General features: G+C 59.9%; 2 protein-coding genes across 5 annotated transcripts in view; one reads left to right on the top strand and one right to left on the bottom strand.

Annotated features, from left to right (window-relative positions):
* The window catches only part of LARP1 (La ribonucleoprotein 1, translational regulator), a 44,035-nt gene extending 36,269 nt beyond the window's left edge, over positions 1–7,766 (top strand). For all 4 annotated transcript variants that reach the window (XM_029050226.2, XM_029050227.2, XM_029050225.2 and 1 more), the window contains 14 exons: positions 53–205; positions 600–762; positions 1,004–1,148; positions 1,413–1,587; positions 2,159–2,328; positions 2,555–2,959; positions 3,518–3,641; positions 3,827–4,032; positions 5,168–5,274; positions 5,470–5,621; positions 5,792–5,936; positions 6,389–6,498; positions 6,633–6,760; positions 7,513–7,766. In XM_029050226.2, coding sequence (XP_028906059.1) covers positions 53–205; positions 600–762; positions 1,004–1,148; positions 1,413–1,587; positions 2,159–2,328; positions 2,555–2,959; positions 3,518–3,641; positions 3,827–4,032; positions 5,168–5,274; positions 5,470–5,621; positions 5,792–5,936; positions 6,389–6,498; positions 6,633–6,760; positions 7,513–7,713 — 2,384 coding nt within the window. In that variant the 3' untranslated portion in view covers positions 7,714–7,766. The remainder of the gene's footprint in view (positions 1–52; positions 206–599; positions 763–1,003; positions 1,149–1,412; positions 1,588–2,158; positions 2,329–2,554; positions 2,960–3,517; positions 3,642–3,826; positions 4,033–5,167; positions 5,275–5,469; positions 5,622–5,791; positions 5,937–6,388; positions 6,499–6,632; positions 6,761–7,512) is intronic.
* A 6,129-nt stretch (positions 7,767–13,895) lies between these two features.
* FAXDC2 (fatty acid hydroxylase domain containing 2) overlaps positions 13,896–19,031 on the bottom strand; it is a 35,105-nt gene continuing 29,969 nt past the window's right edge. The window contains exons 6-9 of the mRNA XM_029051047.2: positions 18,279–18,484; positions 17,401–17,506; positions 16,187–16,353; positions 13,896–15,672 (exon numbers count right to left, since the gene is read on the bottom strand). Coding sequence (XP_028906880.1) covers positions 15,516–15,672; positions 16,187–16,353; positions 17,401–17,506; positions 18,279–18,484 — 636 coding nt within the window. The 3' untranslated portion in view covers positions 13,896–15,515. The remainder of the gene's footprint in view (positions 15,673–16,186; positions 16,354–17,400; positions 17,507–18,278; positions 18,485–19,031) is intronic.

Here is a 19,031-nt window from a genome sequence, read left to right as displayed (position 1 = left end):
TGTAGATTAACAAGTGGGGCCCTCTGCCCTTTCTCTCTCTCTCTCCCATCAGGCTGGCACCCAGACAACAAGCACGAGAGAAGCTGGCCGGACCATGACGAGACCTCCAGCGTGAAGAGCGAGGGGGGCGCCGTGCGAGGAGCCTTCCGGGGTCGAGGGCGCGGCCGGGGACGTGGCCGTGGGCGCGGCCGGGGAGGCGCTCGCAGTAGGTCAACTCTTTCCGTGCAGTGGGGGTGGGGCGGATGCTGCTCCCAGACTCTTGAGCTCATGGGTAGTGGGTTGGGTCTCAGTTTTGGAGGGTATTTAGAAAATGTGATCTAATGCGCTCCTCTGCATCTCGTCCAGGGCCTCCCCCGTCCTATCAGGGTCCCCGCTCCTGCTTAGGATAATGTGCTACAGCAGCGGCTGGAACCTTCTCATCTCCGCCCTCTCCATGCTTTAGTGGCAGGAGCTTCCCCCCCGGGCTCTGGGCAGTGGGTAGAGTGAGTGACCCTGTGGGTGAGATTCCTGGCCTCCTTCCTTCCCTTCCATCCCTCCCTTCCCTCCTCCCCGCCGCCCCCAGCAGCTCAGCACCCTCCTTTCCCCCCTCCCTCCTGCAGCCCACTTTGACTATCAGTACGGCTACCGCAAGTTTGATGGCTCGGACGGCTCCCGCACCCCCAAGTACACAAGCAACATCACCTACTACTTCGATAACGTCAGCAGCACCGAGCTGTACGGCGTGGACCAGGAGCTGCTCAAGGACTACATCAAGCGGCAGATGTAAGTCTGCGGGGTGGGGACAGGGTTGGGTTTGGGCTGCGGGCAGTTGGCTGTTGCCTCGGGCCACTCTCCGTTTTCCTGGCTCCAAGGCCCTTTAGTTGGTTGTCCCAGCTCAGAGCCACAGAGTATCTGCCCTCGATCTCACCGAGGGAACTGAGGAGGAGCAGGAAGTGTGGCCGCCCTGGGGCTCAGAAATGGCCTCCAGCAGCCATCCGGTCACTCCCCACCCCTGTCTATGCAGAGAGTACTACTTCAGCGTGGACAATTTGGAAAGGGATTTCTTCCTGCGCCGGAAGATGGACACAGACGGTTTCCTCCCCATCACCCTGATCGCTTCCTTCCATCGCGTGCAGGCCCTCACGACTGACGTCGGCCTAATCGTCAAGGTACCGCTTCCCTCTCCCCGGGTCTCTTAAGCCTCAGCTCTCAATTCTTTGGCGTTTGGCTTCATACCCTGGGGTTACTATAAAGTCGGGGTCTGGTGTCTCATCCAGGTTGCCATGGAGCCGGGGACGGAGGTAGGACGTAGGAGCTGACCCTCTCCCGGCGTGTCTTGCCTTCTTGGTCCCAGGCTGGGTTACTGCGTAGTCCCTCCCGCATTGATCCCATAGGTTTTCCTGGCTCGGGCCTTGATTGTTGTCTCCCCGCAGGCCCTGAAGGATAGCAAGGTCGTGGAGATTGTGGAGCAGAAAATCCGGAGGAAGGAGCAGCCGGAGAAGTGGCCGCTGCCTGGCCCGCCTATGGCCGACTACTCCCAGACGGACTTCTCTCAGCTCATCAACTGCCCCGAGTTTGTCCCTCGGCAGAGCTTCCAGAAGGAGACAGGTTAGGCGGTGGGGAGTGGGAAGGAAGATGCGGAAATCAACTTTGGCCCACTCTATCTCTGACCTGAGTTAGCGTCGCCGGCCCGGGCCGACGACATTTTGCGAGGGCACCACAGTGGCCTTGCGGAGGTGCCAGAGGCTTAGACTCTGCCATCCCACTTGACCTAGCATACGAAGAGTCAAACTTGGGGACCTCCACAGAGGTCCTGAGTCCTCCACTTGGGCTTGGACAGAGCTCTTGGAGCCCTTAAACAGGGAGGGGCTCTTCCATCAGGGTAGGGGGTGCTGAGCCGTATGGCCTAGTGGATGGAGTACGAGTCTGAGTCAGAAGGACCTGGGCTCTAATCCCAGTTCCGCCATTTTTCTGCTATGTGATCGGGGACAAGTCACTTCACTTTGGTGCCTCAGGTCCCTCATCTGGAAAATGGGGATTAAGACTGTGAGCTCCATGGGGGACAAGGGACCGTGTCCAACCTTATTGGCTTGTATCCGCCCCAGCGCTTACTAAGTGCCTAACAAATACCACTATCGGTGTGGTCGAGCAGTACCAAGCGGGGTGTCCTTCCCTACAGAGTCGGCACCCGGCTCTCCCCGCTCGGTGACTCCTGTGCCCACCAAGACGGAGGAGGTGAGCAACCTGAAGACCCTGCCCAAGGGCCTGTCGGCCAGCCTGCCCGACCTGGATTCGGAGACCTGGATTGAAGTGAAGAAAAGGCCCCGGCCCTCTCCGGCCAGGCCCAAGGTAGCGTCGCCAGGGAGAGGGAGAAGAGAAGGGGGGCTGTGGGGATCAGGGTCCGCCTCGGGTATGTGGCCCCCCCCCCCCCCCAATACCTGATCGGGAGCGGGCACCTGTTCTTGTGTTATAAAGTCGTCTTCGTCCACCCTTCCCTCCCTTCATCCCTCCACCGCCCGTCTTCCGGCCCCCCCGCTCACCCTCTCCTCCCGCCACGATTCCGTCCCCGCTGCAGAAGTCCGAGGAGTCCAAGTCTCCGCAGCAGACGTCTCCGGCCCAGCAGCCTCCCCAGGCCCAGCAGCCGCCCCAGCCGAAACCGAAGGACCAAGATGAGCCCGAGGAGCTGGACTTCCTGTTCGACGAGGAGATGGAGCAGATGGACGGGCGGAAGAACACGTTCACCGACTGGTCGGACGAGGACTCCGACTACGAGATCGACGACCGGGACGTCAACAAGATCCTCATCGTCACCCAGACACCCCCCTACCTGCGGCGCCACCCCGGCGGCGACCGCACCGGCAACCACACGTCCCGGGCCAAGATGAGCTCCGAGTTGGCCAAGGTCATCAACGACGGCCTCTACTACTACGAGCAGGACCTGTGGACTGAGCAGTTCGAGCCCGAGTACTCGCAGATCAAGGTGAGGCTGCCAGGCGGGTGAGCGAGGTAGTGCTTGTCCCCGTCTGTCTTCCCACCTGCTAGGGTAGACAGTGGGAGAGGGGAGTATCCTCTAGGTAAGGATACTCTATCTACTTCATTGTGGACAGTGGTCGTGTCTACTGATACTCTCCCAAGCACTTAGTACGTATTCTGCCCACAGTAAGTGCTCAATAGATACCCTTGATTGATCCAGTCCCGTAGAGGGAGGGAGTGGAGAAGCGTTTTTGAAACGGTGCCTTCTTTCTCCCAGGCTGGTATCTTTCGGGGTTGGGAGAGCTCCAACGTGCAGGGGCTTGAGAGGGAGGGGCTCATTGCCCCCGGGGACAAGCCGACAGCCACGGGGCCGGAGGGCCTAGTCCGAGGGCGGGTGGGGCCGTTGGAGTTGAGCCTGGGAAGCGGGGAGACGCAGGGATCGGCGGCGGTGCCTGGGCTGGGAAGTTTCCGTTCCTGAACCGGCCAGCGAAGTTTGGATTCACCCCGGGCACTCTGCTGGGCTGGAGGTCAGCCCCGAGACCTTTCCCTTCCCCTCTCTCTGCAGCAAGAAGTCGAGAACTTCAAGAAAGTGAACATGATCAGCAGGGAGCAGTTTGACACGCTGACTCCCGAGCCTCCCGTTGACCCCAACCAAGAGGTGCCCCCCGGGCCGCCCCGGTTCCAGCAAGGTGCGCTGGGGCTGCTGGGGCCCGGCCCGGCCTGGACTAGGCCAGGTTCCCCGGGGAATCGGGCGGGGGGGATACTCGGGCCGGTCCTGTGGGCCTCGTCGGAGTCGCGGTGGCTGTTGGCGTGCGTGGTGTGACCCCCGCCCTCCTGCTGTCTTCTAACCCTCCCCCGAATCCCCCCGCCGCAGTTCCCACGGACGCCCTGGCCAACAAGCTGTTCGGCGTCCCCGAGCCCTCCACCATCGCTCGCTCTCTGCCGACCACCGTCCCCGAATCGCCAAACTACCGCAACGCCCGGACCCCACGCACCCCGCGCACCCCTCAGCTCAAAGACCCGACACAGACTCCTCGGTTTTACCCCGTGGTGAAGGAGGGCAGGACGCTAGATGCCAAGGTGAGGGAGAAGTGGGGCGTGAGAGGCCAGGACCGCCCTGCGGAGCCTCCGGTGACCGAATCGACCCCGTGGACCTGGGGGCTCGCTTTAGGGGGAGTTGTGTTCGGACCAGCTCCGCTGTGGCTTTATTTAGTGTGTTCGTGGAGCGGAGCGTGGGAACCTGGGGCCCTGGGTCTCCACAGGGTAAAAGAGTGCCTCAGCGTGGCTCAGTGGAAAGAGCACGGGCTTGGGAGTCAGAGGTCATGGGTTCGAATATCTGCTCTGCCACTTGTCAGCTCTGTGACTGTGGGCAAGTCACTTAACTTCTCTGTGCCTCAGTTATCTCATCTGTAAAATGGGGATTAAGACTGTGAGCCTCACGGGGGACAACCTGATTACCCTGTATCTACCCCAGTGCTTAGAACAGTGCTCTGCACATAGTAAGCACTTAACAAATACCAACATTATTATTATTATTATTTTGGACCTTCCTGGTGTCTGTCCTCCTGGCACTTCATTGCTGACCTGTCGACCCTCAGGAACTCAGCTGTTCTTGGGACATAATTAGTAGTGCACCTACTGTGGACCAGGCATCGGCGTAGATATAAGATAATTGGTTCCCACATGGGGATCACAGTCTAAAGCAAAGTGTGAACAAGTAACGAACCCCCATTTTGCAGTTGAGAGAACTGAGACACGGAAAAGTTAAGCCACTTGCCCCAGGTCACATAGTCGGTCACGTGGTCTTGTAGCTAGCACCGAGTAGTCCTTGGGTCTTGGAGGCCGGGGGCCGGGCTCCCACCCCAGCTCGGCCCTCACTGGATTTCTAGCCGCGGGCAGGTCACTTCACTCCTTCAGGCCTTGGTTCCCCCACGTCAAAAATGGTGGCGAGCCCCTCCCCTCCCTCCTCGCTGGGGTAGCTGTGACGATAGGCCGTCACTGCGATAGGGCTGTGAGTCTCGAGGAGGAATGTGTTAGAGAAATCCAGATATGGTTGCGAGGAGGTTGCCCAGCGGCACGCTCCTACCCCTGCCCGTGGTCAGGGAGGGAGCCTGATGGCCAAGACTGAGTCCCTTGGGCGCATGCTGACGTTGCCCTCTGACGGCGGGCGCTGCTGTCGCTAACAACCCCGCTGCCATACGCCTCCTCTCTGCAGACGCCCCGAAAGAGGAAGACGCGGCACAGCTCGAACCCTCCCATGGAGTGTCACGTGGGCTGGGTCATGGACTCCCGGGAGCACCGGCCCCGCACAGCCTCCATCAGGTACTCGGCGAGAACGGGAGGCGGCGAGGGGCCGGGGTCCCTCCCTCGGGTGGCGTCCGGCTGCCCCTCCCTCGGCTCCGAGGTGCAGCACCCCAAGGCTGGCGGGGGCGAGGAACTGGGTAACTCGGGGTGGGGGGGCAGGTGGACGCCTTTCGGTGGGCCACTGTGTTGATGGGCATCGCTCCGTGCCGGCAGCTCGAGTCCCTCGGAGGGCACCCCGGCCGTCGGGAGCTACGGCTGCACGCCCCAGTCATTGCCCAAGTTCCAGCATCCTTCCCACGAACTCCTCAAGGAGAACGGCTTCACACAACACGTCTACCACAAGTATCGTCGGCGCTGCCTTAATGGTACGGGCCCCGGGTTCTCAGGGACGTCCTTTTGGAGGGCCCTGGGTTTAGGGGCCGGGGGAGCGGGACGGAATGGCAAGGTTAGCTCTGTGGTTGGGAGTGCGGAGGTCGCAACGGGCCCCACCCAGAGCCTCCAGGTGGGTTCTGACCCTCTCTCTCTCGATGCGCAGAGAGGAAAAGACTGGGCATTGGCCAGTCTCAGGAGATGAACACCCTCTTCCGCTTCTGGTCCTTCTTCCTCCGGGATCACTTCAATAAGAAGATGTACGAGGAGTTCAAGCAGCTGGCCGTGGAGGATGGCAAGGAGGGCTACAGGTAGAGCAGGGTCATAGGCGAGCGGAGAATCAGCCCTCCGAAGGGGCTGTAACGGAGCACGTTCGGGTGCCCAACGACTCTGAGCTTGCTCCCCTGGTCTCCAGGGGCTGGGCAGGGAGGGAGCTGGGAAGAGGGTTGCACTCTCCTCGAGAAATTACTTCTGTCGAGTGTCTGCTCTGCTCAGAGCACTGTTCCGAGTGACTTGAAGAGCACAGCAGAAGCCAAGGATAGGGTCCCTGCTGCTCCCAAGGAGCTACAGTTTTAGGGGAGAGCTAGGTACACCAAAGTCCCTCCTCTCTCCTCCCATCCACGGGAGGGGTGTAGAGGTCTCTTCCCAGAAGGGTCACAGCGATCCAAGAGAGGGAGGTGGGAAGGCTGGCGATGACCAGGTCGGGTAGGGGGATTGGGTCTGGGGGCTCCCGGCCCAGGAACGACGGCGTGTTCTCCTACAGGTATGGTTTGGAGTGCCTTTTCCGATACTACAGCTATGGTCTGGAGAAGAAATTCCGGCCGGATATATTCAAAGATTTCCAGGATGAGACGGTGAAGGATTACGAAGCTGGTAAGGAGCCTCTCCCTCCCCGCCTTGGTCCGGCCGCCCGCCGGGGTCTCGGCCCCCGTCCGGGGGGTCGGAGTCAGGCGAGCGTGCTGTCGCCCCGGTTCGTGACGGCCTCTCTCTCGTCTCTCCTCCCTCAGGGCAGCTGTACGGGCTGGAGAAATTTTGGGCCTTCTTGAAATATTCCAAAGCCAAAAACCTGGACATCGACCCCAAACTGCAAGAATACCTCAGCAAATTCCGGCGCCTCGAAGACTTCCGAGTGGATGTGAGTAAGGGCGTCTCTGTCGCTCCCCCGGGCCTCAACGGTGACACCCAGTGGTCCATCCCCGTCACTGCAGCTTGGGTCTAGTCGAGCATCCGGTGGTGTTTTTCTGTTTCGGGTTTCTTTCTGGTATCCGTTGGGCGCTCGGTATGTGTCAGGCACTCTCCTGAGTGCTGGGGTGGATAGAAGTCAGTGGAGAAGTGGGGTGGTCCCGTTCCATGTAGGCAGAATAGACAAATCGGTGTCCGTTTTACCAGTGGGGCAACCGAGGCCCGGAGAAGTGAAGTGACTCGCCCCAAGTCTCGCGGCAGATAAGTGGAGGAGCCGGGACTGGAACCCGGGTCCCCTCCCGGGCCCTTGTTCTTCCCGCTAGACCACACTGCTTCTCGGTCGATTTTAGCGTTCTCAGCTCTCCTCCATCCCTACTAAATTTTTAGTGGAGGGTGAGATTCGAGCCCCGGTACCGTAGGGGTGGTTTCTGTGGTGCTTCCCATAATTTCAGGGTCTCCCGCTGTTGGCTCGGGCCTGGTTCCTGGGGAGCGGGGTCTCTCTCCGCTCCGGCCCCGGGATGGCACCGCCCCTCTCCCCCGCGCCTCTCCAACGTCGACACTCGCCTCCCGGCCACGTTCCGACAGCCCGTGCCGGGATCAGACCCTACCGGCGGGGGCCGACGGGTGGGCTGGGGTTCCTCGGGGTCGGGAGGCGGGGCGGGGGATTGTCCGATTTCTGACGCTGGGCCTCCTGCTTCGTCCCAGCCCCCCATGGCAGAGGAAGGCAGCCACAAGCGCTACCCGGCACCCGCAGGAGGAGAAGGCAGGAAACGGTACCCGTCTCAGTCTTCCAGCAAACCGGTGCCCGGCCAAGCCCACGCCCCGCCCACCAGGGAAGATGCCAAAACGCTGAGCCAGCCCTCCTCCGCGACGGCCTCGGCAGAGACGCAGACACTGGGGAAGTGAAGGGGCCGAGCCGGCCTCTTCCCACCGGGGCCGGAGGGGACGGGGGTGGGGGGCTGGGGGGCGGGCGGCCGGAAAGGGGGCAGAGAGAAGGGCCGGGAGTCGGGTCGCCGGGGAAAAACCGAGGTGGGATCCTGAGGACCGGCCGCCGCCGGGCCTCACGTGGCAGCGGCGGGAGGGAACGTCGACCCCGTCGGAAGCTTCTCTCAGCGACGATACGTCATCGAGAGCCACGCTGCCCCCGCCTCTTCCTCCTTCCCCTCCTCGCCCCCGGGACTCTTCGTGTCTTTGCTTCTCCTGAATAGGAGGGGAGGGGAGAGATTTTTATATATATATACATATATATATATCAAGTTTTAAATTATTGATAGAAGTTCGTCTGGATTACCAAAATCACTCTGCAAACCCACAGCTGGCAGCCCGTGCGACCCCTCCCTCCTCCCCCCAGTCCCCCTCCCCTCCTTCAGATCTACTATGCAGCCCCCCAGGAGTGCTGGCGAAAGGAGGCTCCCGGCCTCCAGTGTTTATCCTGTGGAAACCTCGACTATCGCGGCTGGGCTGACTTCTTCCGCCTCGGACCCGGACGGCGCGTGCTCCAGCCCCGCCCCCCCGCCCCGGAAGCCACGGGTCCATCTGCCCGTGGCCACTGCTGCCCATTCGATTTCTCTCCCTTCCCCGAACTCGCCCTTCTGCCACGGACAATATGGGAAGGAAACCAAAGGATTGGGGTTGGGGTGTGCCGAGGTCCGAGCTGACGACCGCTTCTGCGGGAGGCCGGACCACCCCCCCACCTCCCCCACCCCGACACATGCCCTCCCCTCCCCTCCCCCCCAGCCTGGTGGGATGCTGCTCTCTTGGGAAGAGACTCTGTTGAAAGATGATTTATTTTATTTTTATTTTCTTCTCTTCTCCCTTTGGAAAAACAAAAATGACAAAAAAAAAAAAAGGACAAAACCACCGCAAAAGCTAGGAAAAAAAACAAAAACAACCCACCAAAAAATTTCACAAAAAAGTCTTTCCCTTTGCTTTCATCCTCGGAAAATGGTGTTTAAAAAAAAAAAGTTGCCTTATCGCGGAGTGGGGTTTGACGCACACCTGCCTGTTTTCCTCGACGGAGTTGGAAGTGAGATGTTTGCCTGAGCTGAGACGCCTGCCGGCCCGGAACGGCCGAAGCCACGAAGTGGGAACCCGAGAGGGGACGGCGAAGGACGGCGACGACGAGGAGGAGGAAGACTAGGAAGACTACCGGCCCCGGGACCCCCTTCCTTCTCTTCTCCCACCACCTGCAAGCCGACTTGGTTCGGATGGACCGGAGAGCACTTCCACGGGACTGTAGTTGCATGCACACTGCCGCGCCCTCCCCTCCCCCCCAGCCCAGTGGTGGCCCAGGAGAGGCGCAGCGTCGGAGCCACGTGGACTACTGCGCTCCCACACATGCTGTTACGTAGTTGAAGCTGACGTGCCGTGTATGTTCTATTGTGCCCTTCCTGCTACAGTTACTCCACTTGCTATTTTCTCACTCGCCATCCCCCCCACTCCCGACCCCCTCCCCCTTTCCCTGCGGTCCTCTTCCTTATCGCCCCGGGAGAGGGAGGAGGTCCGGAGCTGCCTCCGGGACTCTGGGGGCCCACCTCTCACCCGCCCGCCCTTGAGGGCCTAGCGGTGGGTGCCCGGCTCTCTTCGGAGCTGGAGACGGTGGATTTGCATCCCGGTCCGTCCCAGTGCAGGTGGAACCGGCATCCCGGGTGGGCCCGATGGGCCCGGGCCCTCTCTCCCTCCCTTTCCTCCCCCGGCCCCCGACTTCTGAAAACAGCCAGGGGCTGGATAGGCGCAGGTGACGAGCTGGACTCGAGGGTGGGCTTCCGGTGTCGGAGGCAGAGACGTGTCCTTGCCCCGCGGCCTGGCCCCTGCGCCGCCGCCGTCTCTCCCGCCCCCAGCTGGAACGCGGTCCCTGAAGCTGAGGAAGCGGGGGGCTGCGGCTGGCCCGGGGCGACACCCCGCGCCGCCCCCTCCCCCGGGGCCTTCACGGTGGCCAGAGCCCAGCTCGGGACGGTGGAGGGCAGATGTTGATTTAGCAGCTGCTCGGCAGGTCAGATGTGGAGAGCCAGTACGGAGGAGAGCCCCGAGGCAGTGGCGGCTTGGGCCCCACGAAGGCTCGTGGGACTTGGCCGGGCCTGAACTAGGCAGCGTAGCCCGGGGTTGGTCCCTGGCGGCAGCAGCCAGAGAGTTGGCAGAACTCCTGCTTAATCCCTAGAAACCACTCGGCCGTCTGGTGCTCGGTGCTCGGTGAGGTCGGGTGTCAGGCTGATGGGGGCCCAGTTGGAGCATCGAGGTTGTTGCTTGAGCGGACCGGGCAGGGGCCAACTGGGAGCATCTACTCCCACTTCCTAAACGCCCGGGCCCCTGGGTCCTGGGCATTGGCAGTGCAGTGCCACCTTGGCCTCTCCCCCCCTTCCCCACCTCCACCTTGCATTGACCCTCGTCGCTGCAAGCGGGAGAGGGGACCCGGTTGCGCCTCTCTCTCTCTCTCATCTCTCACTGACTCTTCCGAGCCCGTCGGCGATCCGGTCCCTCCGGTCCCGCCAGGACCCGGGGTGGTGGTCGACCGGCGAGAAGAGCTGACGCGTCGGCTCGGCCGGTCCCCTGGTGTGGTGGTGCCCTAACTGTCGGCTCCGGCCCGGGCCCCCTCCGGTCCCCACCCCCACCCCCGTAAGGTTGGCCGATGCTGTACTGTAACCGAGACGACACAGAAACCTCAATACTCAAAACTCCGCCATATCTCTGGATGATCGAAAGCGGGGAGGGGCCCGGGGGTCCTTTGAGCTATTGATGCCTTTTTGAATCTCGTTTAAATACAGAAGCTCGTGCTCGCGCCCACCCCTCTTCCCCCACCCCCTCCACGACCTCTCTTCTCTCAGTCTCCTCCAGGCCCCTGACGGTACCTCATGTGGAAACTTCCGAAAAGAGCGGTCGGGACTTCATCTCAGCACAGCAGGTTGCGGGGGGGTGGGGTGGGGGGGACGGGGTGGGGCGGGAGTTCGGGGTATTCTGTTCTTTTGGTTTTTTTATGTTTTAGGGGTAATGTTTCAAAGAGTAGTTTACATCTTCGCTTTCTGAAGACACTTGAATTTAGGACCGATGTATCTGTGATGAGCACACCCCCAAGGGGTGGAGAGCTCCCACCCCCCCACCCCCAGGTTAATCCCAGTGCTGAAGTCACAAAACCCAGCCCCTTGTGGGTGTCTGGGGCAGCCTCCTCCTCCTCCCTCACCCCCCACCCTCCCTCTTCTCCCCTGGGGTCCCTCCTGGAGGCGGCCGATGCCGATGAGACCGTTAAAGGGGGACAGTGGACGGTGCCGTCGGGGCGCGGTGGTGGGGGAGGGCGTCACCCCGCTGTGGCGTTGGGACCCCGGGAGGGGAGAGCCCCGGTCCCAGCACCAGCCTCGTCCCCCGTGGAGAATGCACTACCGAAGGAAACGGGCCCTTCCAGCCCTGGGAACTGTGACTCAGACAGCCACGCTGAGCTCTGATGGGAAAGCCGGTCTTGTCACTTGGACCGGTCTTTCCTTCCTCCATAATTGGGTTCACTAAAAAGAAAAAAAGCTGCTCCCCAGGTTGGGGTGGAGAGGGCATGGTTCTGTGGGCATGTGTATCCCGGGTGTGTCTTTTTTTTTTTCCCCCTTCCCCCCCCCCCTTTTTTTTTTTTTTTTTGCCAAAATGCAAGGGGATGAGATTCGGGTTGGCCTTCCTTTCCCCGTCCCCCAGGTGGAATCCATCAATGCCTCAGCCCCGTTTCCCCTCCTCCTCCCTTCCCCTGACGAGGCTCTTCAGTGTGTTTGCCACCCTCTTCAGCTGCTGCATTGATGGTAGAGACCAGAGAAGACACAACTCGTTACAGTCCATTTCTCACTGGGGAGGGACACTACCCCCCATCCCACCCGCTGTAAAGGCTCCATCTTACGCTGATAGTACATAATCTTTACCATGTGCTAGGTCATCACATTTAAAAGGACAAAAAAATGTAAAATACTTGAATGAGCTTGTATTATAACATTAATATTATTCAGAGTATCTGCTTTCCAGGCTGATGTGATTCATTATTCTAGTAATGCTTTAGTCCTTTGTAATTTGTGGTAATTATGCTTTTTCCTTTTTAATACAAAAAAAATGTATAAAAATAAAAACTCCAAAAGACAGCCTGCAGGCCGATCTCTCCCGACGCCCCCGAGTCGGGCCGGGATCGGGTGGGTGGGAGAGAACCGGGATGGGGCGAGGCGGAAGTGGTCCGGCCTCCGAGCTGGAATCGCCTAGTGCGGGGGCTGGAGAAGTGGGGCTATTCAGGACGGCACGGGATGTGCAAACAGTTGTCGGGTAGGAGGCTTCGAGTCAGCAGCCCGCTGTTTACTGGTGTTTGTGTGTCCACTTGTGGGCACGTCCGGCACAGAGCCCGGGCTCGGTGTCCGACTCCGGTCGGGAAAGTTGGGAGCAGGTGTTTCGGGAGTCTCCGGCAGGGTTCGGCTAGAAGCTATCGGATGTGTTCCGGGGGCGGTGTCCCCCGTTGGAGCGGTTTTCTTAATTCCCCCCTAATCGGATGTCGGTGATGGGAGGAGATGGTTCTTCCCGGCGAGATGTGAGACACGGTGACCCGTGCCCACACCTCTCCTGCCCGACCCATAGGACGAAGGCTCGGGGCTGCCGTTATTGTGGCCGGGGGCCTCTAGCCCGCTGTCCGTCCGGCGGGCCGGAGCGCGTGGCCGGGGTCATCGGAGCCGAGCGTTTTGCCGAGGAACGGGCGACTTGTATGGTTGCCGGGTCAGCTGGCTCCCCGGACTGTCCGGAGTTCCCCGGGGAAGGCTGGGTCACAGCCTGACGGGATCTGCCCGTGGTTCCCGGGTCCCCGGAAGGGAGCGCGCCGCCTGGGGGGGAGGGAGGAAGGGCCTGGCAATAAGGAAATCTCCTCGGGGTCCTTCCCGAGGGACTCTGCACATAGTAAGCGCTCAATAAGTACTATTGAATGAACGAATGACTCAAAAACCGAAGCAGGGAACCCAACAACCCCGTTGTATTGTACCCTCCCAATGCTCTGCACATAGTAAGTGCTCAAATTGTTTGAGGCAGCAGAGGACACTGTCCCTTTTGAGGACTCTGCCCCAGGTTCGGAGAAGCCGATGAGGCTCAGGCCTGGAATGGTACCTCTCTTACCTCTCCCCCAGCTACCCCCACCCCCAAATCTTTCTGCCCAGGTGCTCAACGGCCACGTGGGCTCCATTCACAGTATCGAGTCCGGGGCGGGAAGGACTTGGCTTGGGCCCAGAGGGCATTTTGGGGCAGAGAGAGGTGGAAGGGGCCGGTCCCTGAGGTAACTGGCTTGAGAGAATGGAGGTTTGCCCAGGGTGGCCCCAGGTGGGACTGGGGTATCTGCCTGCAATCTTTGGATGGAGAAGCACAACTGGTGCACCAGTTGCTCTCCACACCCAAGAATAATAATAATAATAATAATGGTGGTATTTAAGCGCTTACTATGTACCAAGCATGGGGGTAGATATGAGGTAATCAGGGTTTTCCCACGAGGGGCTCACAGTCATAATCGCCATTTTACAGATGAGGTTAACTGAGGCACAGAGAAGTTGTGACTTGCCCAAAGTCACACAGCTGATAAGTGGCGGAGCTGGGATTAGAACTCGTGACCTCTGACTCCCAAGCCCGGGCTCTTCCCACTAAGCCACGCTGCTTCTGAAGAACACAGAGGACACCCTTCTCTCAGTTCTCCCATTCCTTCCTTTTCTCCCCTTTGCAGGAAAATGCTGCAGGGGCAGGTACTTAACTCTGGGGATTTGGGGTGTTTTTTTTCTAATGGTATTTGTTAAGCGCTAGTGCTGGTGTAGATACAAGTTAATTACATCCCTGTCCAGCACAGAGGCTCGTAGTCCAAGTAAGAGGGAGAAAATCTATTTAATCCCCATTTTACAGTTGAAGAAACAAGCAGAGTGAAGTTAAATGACTTGCCCAAGGTCACATGGCAAACAGTTGGCAGAGGGAGGATTAGAACCCCACTAGGCCACCCTGCCTCTGCTCCTTGAGAATTTGCTCCTCAGGGTACCGCCTTAACAATTGGAGAGAGGTGGAAGGAGAAGCCTCTTTTCAGCTTCCCTGTCTTTTCCCAACCCCCCAGTAATCGAGAACACTTTTTCAAGATGATTTATTTGCAGATTTAATTACAGGCTGGGGTCAGCAGCTCTGGGAGCCCAGAACGGTATTTGAAGTACAACCGTGAACCCCTATGCGTCTCAGGGGCCAGGTGGCGGTGGTTGGGGGGTGATCTGCCGATTCAGACACTGGTACCTTGGGGTCTCTTCTGAGTGCCTCCCGGGATCGGTGACCTCGGGAACAGGGGGGTGAGGGGAAGGTCCGGCGAGGCGGGGCCGGGATGTCCCCTCCCGTAGCTCCCAGCCCAGGTTTTTCTTGGGTTGCCGGACACGGAAGAGCCCCCACCCAGCCTCCGTTTCTTTCGGTGCTCCCCTGGTCTGGAAACCAGACCAGTGGCCCCGTCTGTTTCCTTTCTGAAGAGCTTTGAGTTTGAGGCAGCTGGCTTGCCACCAGAGCCATGGGCTTTGGAGGGAGATTGGGATTCTCCCCGCTTGTTTTCCATCTGGTCTGCCCCCTTCCAAGCCATGGCATCGTTCCTGCCAGGGTGGTACGGAATCTCTGCCTCCAGGTGCGCAGGGCCGCACCCTCCCGAGTCGAGCTGGGCAGGAGCTGCTCTAGTGTGTGCCAGTCCCCGGGGCCCAGTTCTCGCCAGCCTCCCTGGGATCCCAGGGCTGCCTGGACAGAGGCCCGGGGGCTTTCGGCTCTGCCTCGGACCGAACACCTGAGGCTTTTTGGGCCTTAACACTGCGGAGGGTTGTGGGCTTTGCGAGGAAGGGAACGATTTGTTCTGGCCTCTCTGCTCTCTCTCAGCCTGTCTTGTTTGGCTGTTCGGGGTCCGTTTTTCAGGCCGGTGTCCTACAGCGAGCCGAGACCTCCCCGATAACTGACCCGGAGCGGCCACTGACCGCAGGGCCGTGGAGGAAGCCCTGCTTGGTAGAGGGCTGACTCAGTGACATCACTTGCCCATTTCTCCGGTTGATCTCCTTAGGTCAGGTTGGCATAAAGCTTGCCCCATCCTCTAGATGCAGAATCTTAACCTGTTGGTGATTGGTGTGTGTGGCGGGGAAGGGGTGGGGGGAGGGACGAGGGCAGCAAACGGGACCACAGAACCCCCACTTCTGAAGCAAGTATCTCATCCCTTAATTATCTCCCAAATGGCTCATCCTCTTTCAGTTTTGAGGTCTAAACCCAACAGCTTCTACCTCATTCCAAACCGACGCCACCACCTCTAAAGCAGTTAATAATCAGAAATGGCACTGATAAAACTCCTCACCCCCCTGGTAGAGAGGGTCGAGTCTAGCTGTCCCCCAGATGTTACTACAGAAACAACTTGTCCAGAACGTGGAACCTGGAATGTCCCGTGTGCAGTGGGTGGGGTCTGGGGGTGGGTGGGGTGAAGGGAGATGGAGCGGAGTCGGTTCTTCAGCTCAGACTGAGTGGGATCGGCGACGGGGGAATGACCGGCCCGAGGGGGGAGCGGGTCCCGACTCGGGCTCCGGTGGCTGCCGCGCTCTTGGTTTAGTCATTAGGGGGGTCTACCCTTCATTAGGAGGTTAGTGGACGGGCAGAATTATCAGCCCTGGCCCCGGTTCTCTGAGCTGGGTTCTCTAGTGCTAAAGGGGCTGCCCGCAGCACAGGCCGGGGGCCCGGCCGGGGCCTCACTCTTTTTTCTTGGGGGAGTCGGGGATGCTCTCGGAGAGCGGGGTGAAGTTCAGCAGCAGCACGTGCCGCTCGTAGGCCTTGGTCTGCTTGAAGGCGGCGTCGGTCCCGTGCAGGTGGTCCAGGACGCCCAGAACGCCGTAGCACTGGTTGAACCTGAGGAGGAGGAGGCGGCGATAGAGGTGACGCTGCGATGCTTGAAGGACGGGGGGGACCTGAGGGGGCTCGACTCAATGTGCAGACAACCCCCCTCTCCTCCTCGGGCCACCGGGGCTGTGGCAGACAGTCCGCCTGGATCTGCTAGGCCCATTCAGCCCTGACTGCAGAACCGAGTAGCTCCCGGGCTTGCTCAGTAGCTCCCTGGGTTGCGCCTACCCCAGGCCCCAACCTTCTGGTCTCCGCCCAGCCAACGGCTAAACCCGGAGGGCAGAAAGCAAGGAGGGATGGGGTAGGGGGCAGGCGGGGGGGGGTTGTTGGGAGCAGTGGTCTGGAGCAGTGACCCAGACGTGCACCTACCTTTCCATACCTCCCTTCTTCAATCCCCTGAGCTCAGAAATGACAGGGGTTCCACCAGCACACTCGGGAAGCGGGTGTGCGCTCATCTCTCGGGGCTGAGCCCGGGAAACGCAGGTGGGAAGGAGAGGGGCAAGGGGAGCGGGAGGGAGCTTACTTGAGGTGGTGGTAGTCGTGGAATTCCGGGGAGGGCAGGAAGGGCAGGTGGTAGCCGCAGTGGGAGATGGTGGTGACGATCAGAGCCAAGGAGAACCACACGGTGATGGAGGAAAGGTGGGAGTTCATAACCAAGGGTCCCAGGATGACCGGGAGCATGTTGGAGAGCTGCAGGCGGAGAGGAGCCGAAATCCATCGGGGAGCGGGGCCGGAGGGAGGCCGGCCGGGTGGGCCGCGGGCATTGTGGGGCGGGGAGGTTATTCGTTCATTCCATAGTATTTACTGAGCGCTTACTTTGTGCAGAGTACTGTACTAAGTGCTTGGAATGTACAATTCGGCCACAGATAGAGACAATCCCTGCCCAGTGACAGTCTCACAGTCCAATCGGGGGAGACAGATGGCAGAGCGCAGGTCCTGGGGGCAGTAGTTGCTGGAGGTGGAGGCCCCTGGGGAGGAGGCTAAAGGCTGGGAGCCTATCTGGCTGGGAACACGTGGTGGAGGGTCAGGGGGTAGGGTTAGTCCACACTGGGGCAAGTAGCCTCTCCTCAGTCTCAGGGCAGTTCTGGGAAGGTGAATCTTTGGAAGTAGTTTTGGAAGGGAGAAAAAATGCGGTCCAGACCAGAGGGGAGCCGCGTCATCTCTAGGGAGGCCGATAGGTAGGGTGGCTCTAGCCTGAAACCAAACTGGCCTCGGGGATGAAGACCGTTGCTGCCAGGGCTGGGCAGACCTTGGTGGGGACTCTGGCCGGGGAAGGGCTCTCGGTGAGCAAGGCCCGGGGAGGTTAAATATGTCATCTTCGCGGTGCTCCCCAAACGAGGAGACAGATGGGTTTCCCCCGATCCGCTCGGGACTGAGGGAACAGGGAAGTCTCCGTCGTCATCCATCCCCCTACTCCTCCTCTTCCCACCCCGGGACCTTCAGCTTATGTGGGAGAAGGAGACTGAGGCCTAGCGGAAGGAGAGCGGGCCTGGGAATCGGGACCTGGGGTCTGATCTCGGCTCTACCACGGACCTGCTCTGTCCCCTTGGGCGAGTCACTTCTCTGTGTCTCAGTTTCCTCATCCGTAAAATGGGGGCTGAACCGTCCTTCCTCCTACTTAGACTGTGAGCCCCATGTGGAACAGAGACTGTGTCCAACCTGATTTGACCCCGGTGCTTAGTACAGTGCTTGGCACGTAGTAAGTCTTTAACAGGTACCACGGTGGTTATTACTCACGACATGTTCCACAGGGTGAGCGTAGAGAGAGACCACGCCAATGGGGGCTGTCCACTCATGGTGCCTCTTGTGGATGTGTTTATAGAGCAGCGGATGGTGGATCAGCCTGGGAGGGTGAACCGGAAGCCAAGAAAAAGAGGAAAAAGACCCAACGTTTTCCTTCTGAAAACAGTAAGGAAGGAGTGGGCCAGAAGTGGAGGGTGAGGAGGGTGAGATCTCCCGATGGGAATGGGGATGGAGGTCTGTCGAACCCTCCCCGTGGGCAGAAGGTGTCTGCCGGCTAGTCTGCCCAGCTCTTGGGTCCCGATTTACTTTTTTGTCTGGATGAGCCTAGGAAGCTCAGTGTGGTGGCACTTAGGTCCATGCTCTCCCAGCAAGTTGGAGGCAGAGCAGTGTGGCCAAGTGCAAGGGCACAGGCCCGGGAGCCAGGCGCCCTGAGTTATAATCCTGGCCTGCCGGGACGCTTCGCTTTTCTGTGCCCTCAGTATCCTCCTCTGTCAAATGGGGATCAAATACCTGTTCTCCCCACCCCTTAGGCTGGGAGCTCTATGTGGGGCAGGGACCGTGCCTGACTATCTCACCTCTAGCCCCGTGTCTGGCACCCGGTAAGTACTTAACAGATACCACAGTGGCTCTACTAACAATAGCGGGTACTGAAGTGGGTACTCAAACACAGAGTTCTTTAATTCCCATCCACAGGGGCCTGTCTTGATCATCATCATCGTCAGGGGTATCTGTCGAGCACTTACTACCTGCAGAGCACTGCATTAAGTAGTTGGGAGAGTGCAATGAGCTTACGGTCCTGAGATGGCTCCCACTTCCAGGCAGCGCTAGACAGTGTGGGGAGAGGCTCCTACCCGGTGGGCTCTGCGGATTACCTGTGAGAATAGTAGAACATCACTTCCTCGATGAGGGTGAAGATGGTCAGCTCCAGGAGAAACCAGTGGAAGGTGGGCAGCTCAAGGCGACAGGGGTTCCCCCGCCACCTGAGGCAGGGGTACAGGGCTATCACCATGGGGAAGGAAATGGCCAACTGGTTGAAGAGGACCAAGCGGACGGCCTGCCGGAGCTTCCCGGGATCCACCTGCCGAAGAGAGGGGTGGAGGGAGGAGTGAGACGGGGGGCCCGCGCCAATGGCGCGGGGACACGGAGGCCTCTCTTGCACCAGGGGGTCGGCGGATGGGCCCACGGCATGAGGTGAAGAACGTTAACAGTGAGACTTCGAGAAATGAGAGCCCAAGATGGATCTGAGGTGAGCGTGATGATCAGTGGTGCTCAGGGGAGCTGGTCACTTTCCCTTCTGGGGGGGTCCGTCCTCCTGGGAACCTTGAGGTACACCTCAGTCTTCCTCACGGGACCCCAGAGCTCAGGGCCCGGAGCCAGCCCTGGTATGGAGATGGTTTGCATGAATAACTCGGTTCTCTCCCCTGGGCAGGCAGAGGGCACTTAAGGGGTGATATGTGCGTGTGCAGTAGAAATACTGACCCCCAGGTGATGAGTCTGACCCTGCCTTACCGTACCTCTCAGTACATTGCTCGACCTGGTCCCCAGCCTCCCTTTCACAGGCCCCAGACTCCTTCCCAAAGCCCCCCCGAGACCTCCTCCCCAAATCCCCACACATCCTCCCCAGT

This window comes from Ornithorhynchus anatinus, chromosome X1 (assembly GCF_004115215.2).
Source record: "Ornithorhynchus anatinus isolate Pmale09 chromosome X1, mOrnAna1.pri.v4, whole genome shotgun sequence".
Classification (NCBI taxonomy): Eukaryota; Metazoa; Chordata; class Mammalia; order Monotremata; family Ornithorhynchidae; genus Ornithorhynchus; species Ornithorhynchus anatinus.
The sequence above is the reverse complement of the archived record's forward strand: the minus strand, read 5'-3'. Positions and strand labels throughout refer to the sequence as shown.